Here is a 13,710-nt window from a genome sequence, read left to right on the forward strand (position 1 = left end):
CGTAACGGAGGCCAAAGCTAACTACAGTTCACCCAACAAGCTCCGAGTCTTTAACATTTCTCATCTTTTCTAAACCGGCACACGCAGGGGCACCTCACATCTACCACTCAAACTCTTCCAAACGTTCCATTCCTGGCGTCTCCTCTGCGCACAGAAAGAAAAAAAAACAAAAAAAACTCTCTACCTTCCTCCCCTCTCCCTCCCTCCCCACCCTCCCTCCCTCCCTTCCTCGTCTGTCCAGCCCTCCTCTTCCTCTTGCCTCCTCTACAGGTCGCTCTCTCCATACAGGGCGGTGGAGAAGGACATGTAGTCGAGGGCTCCGGGGGCGGCGTCCGGCCCCGTGTAGGGCGCCATGCGGGCGATGCAGTACTCCGCCTGGTCGGGGGGGAGCTCCCTCCTCAGCTCGTCGGCCGTGATGTAGTTCTGATGGGAACAGAGAACAAAGGTGAACAAACGTGATTCTGATCCTTCATTATTAAGGGTTTATAATAATACACAGGGTTCGTTCTGCTCCAAAACATTTCCAAACTCTTACAGCCTTTATCATCACAACTTAACGGTTATTATAAAAGAAATAAAAAAAATAAAGTGCACAGACTGTGTTTGTTCACATCAGCCGTCTTGATCACCATCATTTAATGCTCGCTAGCTTCCAGAGGACTTATCTATCTACTGTGTGTGTCTGCTGTCATTGAAACGTCCGCCTGGCAACATCACAAACTCCACCTGTTCTCTGGTGGTTGACGAGCAGGTAAAACCGTCGGCTAGCCGCCTTCAGACGAGACGAGGTTTGGGGCTTCAAAACGTGATTGTTCAGATAAAACTCTCAAGTATTTTGACGTGACGGTTAAAATTCAGCAAACTTTGAAGAAAGTCCTCAAAATTACAGCCAACTGTTGCTCTGATCCTTTTTACATCATAATGAAGCAAATTCATATCCAAAATAAATCCACTGATGTTCAGTGCAGGGAATAAACTTATTTTTTATATTATATTATTATTTATTATTTTCTTTTCAACTGACATCTGGTGAAGAAGCAGAGAAAGACGGACTGGTGCCATTTTTTACATGACATTTCTAAAGAGCAGACATTTACTAGATCACTGAGACTAAAACACAAACAGTGTTCAGACTCAATCCATGAAAGCATCAGAGCAAAGGAGATAAATAAGGAAGTGAGACAAATGTTAAATGCAGATCCTCTGACGAGTGTTTAAAACTCTGCACAGACTCAGTAACACACAGAACTACTCCCACGGGTGCTGCTCTACTCCCTCTACACCAGGTCCTGTTTCTTTTATGATAAATCATATTATAATTTATATTTAAAATATCTGTTTTAGAACTTTTCTGGTTCTGTGATATTAAACAGAATTATTACATCAGTACAAAGTCATTCTGCATGATAAAACACACACACACACACACACACACACACACACCACTGTACACACACTCACACACACTCACACACACTCACCTTATCAGCGGCCAGGATCTTGAAGGAGGCGATGACCTGGTCTGCGGTGTCTGTGTCGGTCGTTTCCCTGGACATGAAGTCAATGAAGGCCTGGAAGGTGACGGCGCCGCTGCCGTTGGGGTCCACTATGCCCATGATGCGAGCAAACTCACTGTCGCCCTGGCAACCGAGAAAGAAGAGGTTAACCCGGGAGAGACGGCAGCGTGAGCTCCACACACACACACACACACACAGACAGTCCTCACAGTGTGTAAAACATCAGGACCAGCGTGAAATAGACTGAGCCGGTCCCAATATTTTATATTTCACACTTGGACGCATGCATATGCACACATAACCTGATCACTGGTTAATATCAATGGGAAACAGAGAGATGAGGGCACAGAGGACAAACAGTTACATAGAATCTGAATGGTCTGCATGGAAAATGGCCTCCTGTCATCATCACCCAGTAGGGCAGAAGTGCAGCGAGTACAAAAGCGAGACAGATGTGACACGATAAGACGAGCGGCGAGAGGATCAGGGAGACGGCAGGGTGTCAGCAGGCTTCAGACTGCAGCAACTAGTTCAGATTATTAAATGATGATCAAAAACATGAACAGGACTGCTTCAAAACATTTTTCACCAAAAAGCCAAACTTCTAAAATGCAGTAAATAGCATAGCAGGTGCCTTAAGAACCTGAGGAGCTACACATGCAGTCTAAAATGACAGAAACTGTGATTTGAGAGAATATGTGATGGAGGAACAAGTAAACAAGTCCAAGAAACTTTTTGGTCGCTACTGAAAAAGTGTTTAAACACCCAGCCCTGATCATGATTGTGTAAACGGGGGCGCTGCTGGACCTGCGGACACCCTGTGGGAGCATCATGCCAGCAGCAGTACCAGGCTGTATCCTGTAGAAATGAGCAGAGCCCGGAAATCATCTGAGACCATCTGTCCTGATCGCTTCTGTGGGCCGCCACAGCACAGCAAAGGCCGGGGGATGTTTGGGAGGAGGGGGGCAGAAATGAGAGGATGAAGAGAGAGAAGAGAAGAGAGGAGAAGAGAGGAGCAGAGTGACGAACAGAAGTACAGATATATAAATAATGTTGTGGAGAGAGAGAGTCATGTTTGGGGAGGTGAGAGAGAAAAAAAAAAGATAAAAAGCACAAACAGTTAACAGCGAAAGTCTGGCAGCAAAGTAAAACCTGACAGACAGGCGAGCACGGAGGGTGAGGAGGGGGGGAGGGCCCGTTCAGAGAGTGAGAGGGAGCCCGGTCGAGCCGAAGCAGCACAAAGCAACAGAGACCCCCGATGGACAAACAGGGACGCAACACCTCTCTGCCCTCCATGCTGGGGGACCGAACCCGTCTGACCCCGGAGCTCATCCACAGCCTCAGAGCAGGAGCGCTGGCTGATCTCTGACCAGTTTCCACAACAAAATCTAAACGACCAATGAAGGAATCTATAATCTGAACACAGCAGGACGACCGTGTGATGTTTCAGAGTATATTACAGAATTATAAACTCATTTCATCTGTTACGCAGTTGTTTTGTCTTTGTTCTGAAATCTTAACAGCCTCATTAACTTGTTGTGTTTGTGTTCACGGTGAATTTAGAGACACAGTGTTCTCCACATCAACACTGGATAACAAAATCTACATAATTAACTTCCCACTCTGTTGTAGTTTTAACAGGTTAGAATCTGAGTTTGTTTCTGCTGTTTTCTTTGTGACTTCAACAGACAAATCCTCTTTCTATCAAATGGCAAAAACTAGATCTCTCAATGAAACTACTGATGGTTTAAACTCAGTAATGGAAGTGGTCACCAGCTTTGGCTCTAATCAGCTGCGTGTGGCCGGCAGTGATCTCCGCCCTGCTCTCCTGCTCCGAGGCCGTTTCCCTGCGTCCCGTCCTGGAGCTCCTACCTGCTTGTCGTTCTCCACATCGTAGCCCAGACTGATCAAACAGGCCTTGAACTCCTCGGCCATCAGGGCCCCGCTGTGATCCTGAGATCGGCCAAACACCCAATGACAGAGCGCCACGTCATGAGGATGAACCAATCACAACACAGGGGTGGTGGTGGTGGTGGTGGTGGAGGATGGTGACCATGCGATCCAAAGCATGCAAGACGGAGATGAGGACATGGAGGATGGAGGGACAGACAACGTCAACACACAGGCGGCCATGATGGACCCGAGAAGACCCAAAACATCATCATTGTTTGTCAAAAACCCCAAAAAGGAGCCCGTAGAGGGGGGTAACATTCCCAGATAAGATATTCTCTGAGATTATTTAATCATAAATACGCAGAAAATGCAGATATTTCTGGCTGCTTTACATTACTTTTAATCTAAAAAAGGCCCTATGTGCTATTGTATGTGTCGGCATGAGACAACACACCTAGAGTTATTCATGAAATGTCCATTAAAACTCATTTTACAAAGACTAAAAGGCTTTCTAATAAACATTATAGTAGCAGGATAATGTTAATACATCAATGAGTCAGTTAACATCAGCTCCACGTGTACAACCAAACATCTCGACTATCTATCTAAGAGGAGGTTAATGCAGTAATTATTAATCCTTGTGTTGTTTTAAAAAATGTGACTCTGACATTCAAAGGTTCAGGTGTTGTGCTGCAGAAGAAGAAGACACACCGATGTGAGAAAAACACACACACACACACACACACAGCAGGGAGGGTGGGTGACCACAGGAATGGGTGGCAGAGTCCTGGAGTGTTTATGAACCACCACGTCAGACAGTAGCATGAACCAGACACACACACACACACACACACACTCAATGATGAACGATGGTGATGTCCTTCATCCTTATGACCAGGACTGACGACGACAGCTAAATAAGCACCAGTTCTGCAGACAGTGTCGCACATGGAGTAACGTTCCTACTCCAGTTAACATGAAGTTAAAAACATTCCCATCAGAGTAAGTCTGCATGAGCGAAACATAAAGCACAACCTGCAACAGATGTAAATGCACCGATTTCTTTCTCTGTCATGTGACCTCGACTTACACATCGCCGTTTCTTCCCCCAGAACATCTTTTCCTCACTCGTCACCCTCTCAGCTACATAATAAAACTCCATCACCAACAGATACTTCCCTCCCCTCCTCTGCTCTCTGCTCTGATAACACCTGAACACAACCTTGTGTGTGGAAAGAACGACCCCCTCACCCCCCCTGTGTAAAACACCAGGATGAGTACTCACATGTCTGGCTCCTCTCTCACCCCCATGTAAGGTCTAAACATTCATTCAGTCATGTTAAACGTCAGCATGGAAACGACTAAATCCTCACATGAAAACACAGAATATTCAGACGGCTCCAGGAGGTCAGACTGTTTTAACATGAAGCATAGAAATATAATAATAATAGTAATAATAAACTACATATGCATGACACAAGTATTTGGGTTGGGTTGTTTCCGTCTGGTGCAGTCTGTGATGCATTCATGCCCACACAGAGCAGTTAATATATACTATAGTTTTACATTCATGCTAACCAGTAAATACACAGACAACCCTGCAGCCTAGTATGGACAACATTTTTATACCTGACACCTCTGTAAGACACAGGAAGTATAAAAAGGTGGGTTAAATAAGGTGTGGCCCCCGGAGCTCGGGCCCCTGACCTTGTCAAAGTGGTTGAAGGAGGCGCGGTACTCGTAGAGCTGCTCCTGGCTGATGCCTTTGGCGTCACGCGTCAGGATCTGGTTCTCAACCTCGTTGATGGTTCTGGCGATGGTGGTCAGCAGCTGCTCCCAACCCACACGGAGGTGCTGCAGGAGGGGAGGAGGGGGAGAGAGGGGGGAGAGAGGGAGGACACAAGGAGGAAGGTTAACAGATGAAAGAAAGAAAAGAAAGCTTCAGTCCTGCGTGTCGTCCTCTAAACTGGACAGGAAACTTTGGTTTTGTGCTGTGGAACAGAGGCAATATTCCAGAAACAAACTTTACCAGTAACTTAAAAAACCCTGAAAGAACAAGAGCAAGACTGTGATGACTGAATAGATTCATTCATTAAGGTTTTAGTGTGTGTGTGAGTGTGTGTGTGTGTGTGTGTGTGTGTGTTACCTCCATCGTGTAGGAGGTGTACTGGTTGTCGAAGATGAGGGCCTCCTGGATGAGCTGGTGGTATCCCTCCAGCGTGTTGATCTCGGGCATGTAAGACATGATGGTCTTCTGGTACTCCTTCAGGTTGGTCAGCTGATCCTCCAGAGTGCCGTTCATTTCGATGGATATCCTGCCAATTTCCTGCCAACACACACACACACACACACACACAGCGTTTACGATCCTGTTAACCTTTTGTAGCGTCAGCATGTGTGAGAAGGTCTGTGGTCTTCCTCTCTTCTCATGAATCACTGTGAGAGAATCATACAGACTAAATAAAGAATATGAATGAGCAAAATTAGAAAGCTGCACCAACTAGTTCCCCTTTCTGAAAACTGTGGGGCAGGCTTGTGTGTGTGTGTGTGTGTGTGTGTGTGTGTGTGTGTGTGTGTTCATCCCCATCACCAAAGCTCCTAAACCCCGTCCACTGTGCTCTATGAGCTCACTGTTTCACAATGTTGGCTGGAAAACTGTGACAAACTACGCACAGCTGTGCAAAGATGAGCCGCAGCACAATGGTGAGCAGTTGGACTAATCCATTACCTCCATCTTGGCCTGGATGTAGGCGCCGACCGTGTTGGCCTGAGTGGCGAACTTGGCTCTCAGACTGTCGTTGGAGTTCTGCTTGTTCAGCTCATCCTGCAGGGCGTTGTCACGCTGCGGCACCATGTCCATCGCCTGCACACACACACACAGACACGAGGACATTAGAAACACCCACAGCTGGAACAGGAAGCACCTGTAGATGCACCGATACCCCCCCATCCCACCGCACCCTGATCCCACACACACACTGTTAGAAAAAGACCACTCAAGCTCTTATGTTTGTTTGTGCTCCATAAAATCAGTCTGATCAGTGACCACAGACGTGTTTACACCATCTCTAAATCAATACTGGACTAAAGGCCCTGCGTCTAATTCCAGGATGCACAAACACAAGCAGAGGAAGTAAATAGGCCTCCATCTACAGCTTGTCCCTATTAATAGTTTACTGCTCAGCACTTAATCAGCTGAACATTTATCACCCTACAGCAGCTGTTTCAGACCGTCCTCCAAACTCTGAGAGAAAGCTGCCCCGTATTTATGACCTCGAAGGCATCGAGGGGGCAATAAGCCGGAACAACGGACACTTTCACCGCTGTGGTCGTCACAAAGCAGGCTGCAGCCTACCTTCTCCCACTTGCTGTCGATGCTCTCAGGGGTGATGGTGGTGTAGGGGTTTGCTCCGCTCAGCTTGATGCCGTTGCTCTGGGCGATCTTCTGCACCTCGGCCTGGATGGCCTGGATGGCCTCCCGCTCCTTGTTGGCCTCCGCCAGGGTGGACTTGAACTGCTCGTGGGCTGTGATCAGACCCTGATGGGGGGAAAAACACGAGTTCTGTCAGACATAGTTTAAAGCTCTTGTTTGGGGAAATGTTAAACTACTACTACTATTTCTATGTTTTATGGGTTTGTTTGCATGATCAGTCTCATTGGACCAAACTCCGGTCACCTGGATCTCCTCAATATTGTGGACGATGAACATGTCCTGCAGGTCCTCCATCGCTCCCTCCATCCAGTTGTTGAAGGGCGCCGCTCTCTTGGCGTACTCCAGGTAAAGCTCGTCTATCGACTCCAGCTGCTTCTCTGTCCTCTGTTGGCGAGGAAGCCGAGAGAGGAGGGTTTATTCAAGTTAAATCAATACTTTATTTCTATATTATTAGGAGGCATTAGGGCATTTTCTACATGTATCAATAATACACCTGATTTCTGATACTCTTAAGATTCCTTTTTTATATTTATCACCAAAAACATCAGATATTTTCATATTTGCTGCTCTACATAATTTACCAGTGTGTAGACCATGTTTAAATGGTTTAAACTTAAAAAATGACAAATGACAGAATCTGATCTGAGGGGCATGATCATTTCGATAAATCGAGATTTTGGCCTGATACAGAGACTCTAAGCAGCTGAGAAGAATCAGTGTCGGCAGAAAACGTACCGACAAGTTGCTCACTCTGAATCTGTGTTCTTTCATATTTAACACATATAACGTGACTGATGCTGTGTGACGCTGAGATGACAAACCTCAAGAGACTCCTTGCGGCTCTGGGTGAGGGCTCCCAGGACGTCCCACTGATCACAGATCTTCTGACAGCGAGCGTTGACGCTGGCGGAGTCGTAGTAGTCCAGCTCACTGGAGAACACACACAGCAGGAGGGTTTGTCAGTCAGCTTAGACACAGGAGAGCGATTCAGTAACAAAAACTGCACAGAGTTTTTCCTCTTTTTGTTTGTTGCATTTACTTGAGCTCCTGTGCGATGGCAGCGATCTGCTCCACTCGGTCCTGATGGGCTGCCAGGTCGCTCTCAAAGGCCTCGTGTTTCCGTAGCAACGCCTTGACTTCCGACAGGGTGGAGGTCTCGTAGTCTTTCTGGGTCAGCATGGCCTCCTTCCCTGTATACACATGAAAGTCATTTATTCAGCGTGCAGGGAGGATGAACACAGGAATATATCCAGTGAATGTGTTTTGATGTTTAAAATATCTGCATCACCTTCATGAGGAAGACTGGCTGGTTCAATAAATGTCATTTTCTATTTGCTTTATTAACTCCACTTTACCAGAAGAGCACTTGGAATAAGAGGAGGATTTTTCATCTTGAATTTGAAGCACGAGGACAACGAGGACTCAGCTTGATACCAGACAGGAGAGTCCATCCGACGTGAATATATCTACGTGTAGGAGATAAAACGCCGACATACCATCAGTCCAGGATTCATGGATGGCAGCTTTCTGGTGGAACTTCTCGGCCAGATGTTCCAGTCTCTCCAGACGTCTGATCTCGCTGAGGATCCACTCCTCGTAGCCCTTTTCTGCTCCCTCCAGAGTGTGCCACGCTCCGTTGATATCCTGAGAGGAAACAGCAGGAATTACAATATGAATCCTTCACTGCGGTGGACAGTATGGCACCTGTTTCTCCGTCTGTGTCGTAACCAGAAAAGTATATATCTCTACAAAGTGCAGATTGTCTGCAGTCTGGAACAGATCTAAAAGAAAACATGAGACATGAAAGTGTTCAGATGTGGCCTCACACAGATTTACAGACTTCGATGAATCATGTGTGCGTACTCACAGACACCATGCGTCCCTCTGATGGCATGAAGGCAGGTCTGTTGCTGAGTCTCAGTTTAGTCTGCAGTGTGTTGAAGCTGATCTCCAGCTGGCATTTCTCTTGGACCTGAAGACAGGACGGGAAGTTGGCTCACAGCGTTCGTAAACAGAGGAAACATCTCTTCCGCCTCTTAAAACCAAAAACCGGTGGATATAAAAGCACCGAATGCACTTTAGGGACGTGGGCCGAACTTGAGAACACCGGCAACATTTAAAAACTGTAGTCACATAATCCCCTGCATGTTTTTTTGGGAGCAGAAGTATTGTAGAAGTTTCTCCAAACCTTGGGTGGTTTGTGGACACAGCGGTAGTCTCTGAAGTCCTCCTGTTTCGCCTGCATTTCAGTTACGGTCTTCTCTTGGGTTCGGTTCTCCAGCCAGGGGATGGTGCGACGGATCCACTCCAGCAGCTGGAGGCAGAGAGGAAGACGAAGGGAAACCAGTCAGCCACGGGACACCGGGGACACTTTCTAAGATCATTAGAGTCTAAAAGTGGTGCGTGCTTTGTGCTCACCTCACTGGCCAGTTTCTCATAGTCCTCCATCATTTGCTCGTTCTCCTGGTTGACAGCCAGCACTTTGCAGATACGGTTTGCGGCTGTCTCGGCCTATCAGGAAGCAAAGTGGTGAGTGGTGCTCACAGTGATCGGCTAAAACACTGCGGCCAGAGCTTAGTGACTGCTTATTGAAAAACAGGATGCTGAGCAAAAATAAGTGTCTATTACTTTTTTTTTAATTATTATTATTAGTACCTCAACCTGGAGTTTTATTAACACTCATTAAGAATCTTTGTTCTGCTAATTTGTGCGAACACACTCCACACACAGGCAGTGAATAGGAGTAAGTCTAAACAGGCACACATTATTAAAAAATATCTATATTTGACCAATAAAAACATGCTGCAGCTGTTGATGGTTAGTTCAATGTGCCCAAATCAGTCTGTGTGTTTTAAAGCTCCATGCGTCTCCCGTCACAACTCAGGAGTCAGTCCATACATCTAGTTACAGGTTCATGTAGCGCTGTGGTCCACGTCAGTAGGTCTGCCTAGGACATTACACTACTGTACCACTGGAATCACAAAGACAGCACACAGACTTCCTCAGTACGACAAACTTCATATTACTTTTAGCATAAAAGGGCAAAGATACTTCTGTTCTGTTCACTTTAAGCCTGAACTAATACATCCCATATACAACACACACAGAAATGGTATCACATAATAAAACAGACATTTAGAGTTCAGAGGTGTTAATAGCTGAAGAGAAACTGAAGAGACATTAACCAGTGTTTCCCACTGCAATAAAAACCAAGCAGGTCTGGTCTCCCAAAACCACATGAGTGGAGTGATCCCACAGACCATCACAGCACTAACATGGGTTTGGGAACTTAAGTCCCCTTTAGGGGAAACACGGTTTATGTCCGAAGCACTGAAACAGAAGCACCAGGAAGCATTTGTTGTTGCTGTTTTTCAGAGTTCCCATCATGGTCCTAACCTGTAAAGACTTCACCACTCTTCTAAACTATGTTAAACAAACTCCAGGACCATAAAAGTGTAACTGCTGCTGGAACGTGGACGATCTGATTTCCTCTACAGCTGTAACCAATATGGAGAAATAAAAAACAACTAATGAGACATTCCAGTGTGTTCCTGTGATTCCTGATACTAGCTGATATTTACCAGATCCCTCAGAAAAGTGATGCCTCCCACTATTTAACCCTCTAACCCCTCATGTGGTGGCTGGCTGATGGAAACCCTGGTGGGTCTTGTAGCTGCGGTGAAGTGTTAATGTGAGTCTGGAGCGTGAGGAGCTCACCTTCTGTGCGCCAGAGAAGGCGTGATAGAAGCAGGACACATAGGTCATTATGGCCTTCTCATCCGGCCTCAGCGTACCCACGATGTCTACGCATCACCCAGCAGGACAGAGAGGAGGATACAGGAAGGTAAACAGAGAGAGAGAGAGAGAGGCAGAGTGAAGCCAAAGCTGCCCAAAGCTACACGCTCCCTACAGGAGGAGATGGGTGGGGAGACGGTGGCTCCCTCCTTAGGTTCACAGCTGCAGGTTCCTCCTGTTAACACCCCCACACTGACCACCAGGAGGTGGGATGTTGTGAGGGGGGGGGGGGGACGAGGATGAGAGTTGAGGCACATGAAAGCCACAGGTTCAAGGTTGGGACACAAAACACACACGTCAACCTCTAAAATCAAGGCTCACAGAGTCTGTGTCATTCAGGGAAGTTTATTCACAGTCTGAAGCGGATTGTTCCTTTAGTTCTTTTCATTTGGCAGGTGAGAAACATCAGGCGCTGAAATAACTGCACTGAGTGTTTGTCTGTCAGGAGAGAGAAAGTTACTATGAAACTGCAAAAGGTTCAAATAAAAAGTGACCTGCTGATTAGCTGATGAGTCAATTCACCAAACCAAAATCAATAATTCTGAGAAATGATGCGTTATCTTTGAGAGACAAAACAGCTCATTTAAAAGATTTGCCTTTGGGCGTCTCAGCAGAAGACTGACTGGAACCCAAACAGGAGAATAATGAACAATGAATATGATCATTAAAGGTTTAGATCAAACCTGAACTGACTCCTAACAACACTCACTGCAGCTGGAAGACGACTTAGACACAGTGTTTTAGGATCTCAGTGCAGATCTCATGCAAATGTGATAGTTCTCAACTGAACTGAATAAAAATGAAACGCGCCAGACGATGAATAAACTCTCCAAAAGTGCTCTGTGTGGACGGGACCGAGTGTGACGACTGTGCTGGTGAAAGTCTGGAGACAAACACGACATTTGTCTGTAGTTATGGATTTCACGTTAATTATTCAAGAGCTAGAAGGAGAAGAAGCTGCACGTGGGACAGGTTTACACACACACACACACACACACACACACACACACGCCCAGATCTGTCTAATTGATACACACACACACACACGCCCAGATCTGTCTAATTGATACACACACACACACACACGCCCAGATCTGTCTAATTGATACACACACACACACACACACACACACACACACACACACACACACACACACACACACCTCTCTCTCCTGAGACTGCAGAGGCACACAAACAAGTTCTGAATGGGCCAGAAAATTAATTAGAGGAAGACGAGCAAAACAAGAGACGCATCAACTGGCTTCCTGTCAGAGTCCCGAGGGGAGAGGAGAGGGGAGGAGAGGGAGGGAGGGGAGGAAAAATCAGAGAGGAGGAGGCGAAGGAGAAAGACGAAGAGAGAAACAAGACATGGGGGGGTAGAAAAATAGGAGGAGCAGACAAGAGAGTTACAGGAGAAGACTCTGATAGGGACTGAAAGCTGAACCGTCACAAGTGGAGATTGAGAAAAGATCCTTCTGTGTAATTCTCTTTATTTACTGACTGCTTACTGACTGCTCCTACAACCATCCTCTCACCTGGTTATAGGAGTCAACACAAGAGTTTAGTAAAGAGAGACAACAGCTTTCTGTTCCAGCTGATTCCAGGGAAGACCTTCTCTAATCTTTGCTTTAGTTCTTGTGAGTTTCTGACTAATGTGACGCCTCTTCAGATGAAACAAGAGATAAAAATCACATCTTCTGCCGCTGAGGCTTCACCGACTTCAGGCGTCTCCATCCTCTCTGGCTGTGTGTGAATAATGTGACCCTTCCTACAGACTCATCTGTGTACAGATACTCCAGAACACCACAGTGGGCAGAAGATTCACTGCTTTCACCAGCACAGGCCCGTTCACACACTTTGTGTTGGTGTGTGTGTGTGTTTGTGTCCCAACAGATCCCGGGTCCTGGTCGAGGCCCAGGGCTTAGCGGCGCTGTGGAGAGAGAGCGGCCATGCTGGACAGGAAGCAGCACCTTGTTAGTAAACGGGGGAGGGGGGGTTACAGGTGGAGGGGAGGGTGGGGTCGGGGTACCTTCTGTGCTCCAGAGAAGGCATGGTAGAAACTGGACACATAAGTCATTATGGCTTTCTCATCTGGACGAGCGGTGTTCACAATGTCTACAAGGGGGGGAAGACCGTGGTTATGACGACACACACACACACACACACACACACAGAGGACGAGTGATGATACACAACACATGTGGGGACGAACACTCAGATATTAAACAGGCTGGCAAACACTGACACACATTTAACAAGCGGGGGCCATCAAAACACAGAATTAACAGAAGTGCACAACACAAGGTCAGACCCATAAGTCAGCTGTCAGAGTTTCCTCTCTGATCACAGCGACGGTGGATTAAACTGGATTATCTGAGTGTTTACTATTGTCGCTCTTTGGAAACTGAATGTTGAGAGCTTCCTTTCTGTCTTTATGATGCAGTCAAACAGAAACATCTTCCACACTACAGTCAAACTACATGACACAGCAGTCAAAAAGGCTTTATTGCCTTGTGGATAAAGTATAAAAACATGAAGTTTTGTTTGCAAAACCAGAAGAAAAGTTTCCCTTCTGGCTTCTGGCTTTGAAAATAAAACTTCTGGATTTGCATTCACACATTTTACACCTCATATTTATTTTACTTGCAATAAAACATTTTCTGATCTCAGTGTCGATAGTTTTTCACTCAAATCCGTCGTTTGACTGGATGATAAAGACGCTAAAGAGCAGCAGCATCAGCCCTCACTGTTCATATCGGTCTAGCTGCTCCACAGACAGACAGACAGACAGACAGACAGACAGACACATGTGCTCCACAGTCCAGAGCATTAGAGGAGACAGAGGAGGAGGAGGAGGAGCAATGAGATGAAGGGCGGGGCCGGACTCTCCATTGATTCCTGACACTGTGTTAAAAACTGTCACAGTAAAGGTGATTCTCAGTCACTAAGCTGTTTCATGGGTTTAGAAGTGCAGTAAGAGTGATTAATGGACATACATAAGAATAACACAGGGCCATAACTACTACATCAGACTAATGCTGCTGTAATCACCTTCTAAATAATCATGACAAC

General features: G+C 46.3%; 1 protein-coding gene across 2 annotated transcripts in view; it reads right to left on the minus strand.

The window, feature by feature from the left end:
- Positions 1-224: 224 nt before the first annotated feature.
- The window catches only part of actn4 (actinin, alpha 4), a 50,754-nt gene continuing 37,268 nt past the window's right edge, over positions 225-13,710 (minus strand). Inside the window, exons 8-22 of one of the 2 annotated variants that reach the window (XM_070828756.1) lie at positions 12,668-12,753; positions 9,262-9,354; positions 9,032-9,157; positions 8,711-8,815; positions 8,340-8,487; positions 7,883-8,033; positions 7,665-7,773; positions 7,087-7,227; positions 6,766-6,948; positions 6,139-6,273; positions 5,557-5,736; positions 5,118-5,264; positions 3,390-3,470; positions 1,482-1,640; positions 225-423 (exon numbers count right to left, since the gene is read on the minus strand). In XM_070828756.1, coding sequence (XP_070684857.1) covers positions 265-423; positions 1,482-1,640; positions 3,390-3,470; positions 5,118-5,264; positions 5,557-5,736; positions 6,139-6,273; positions 6,766-6,948; positions 7,087-7,227; positions 7,665-7,773; positions 7,883-8,033; positions 8,340-8,487; positions 8,711-8,815; positions 9,032-9,157; positions 9,262-9,354; positions 12,668-12,753 — 2,003 coding nt within the window. In that variant the 3' untranslated portion in view covers positions 225-264. Of the gene's footprint in view, positions 424-1,481; positions 1,641-3,389; positions 3,471-5,117; positions 5,265-5,556; positions 5,737-6,138; positions 6,274-6,765; positions 6,949-7,086; positions 7,228-7,664; positions 7,774-7,882; positions 8,034-8,339; positions 8,488-8,710; positions 8,816-9,031; positions 9,158-9,261; positions 9,355-10,560; positions 10,647-12,667; positions 12,754-13,710 lie in introns of both variants that reach the window. The other variant, XM_070828755.1, reaches the window with a different exon arrangement.

The sequence above is a fragment of the Pempheris klunzingeri genome, chromosome 4, assembly GCF_042242105.1.
Source record: "Pempheris klunzingeri isolate RE-2024b chromosome 4, fPemKlu1.hap1, whole genome shotgun sequence".
Lineage (NCBI taxonomy): Eukaryota > Metazoa > Chordata > Actinopteri > Acropomatiformes > Pempheridae > Pempheris > Pempheris klunzingeri.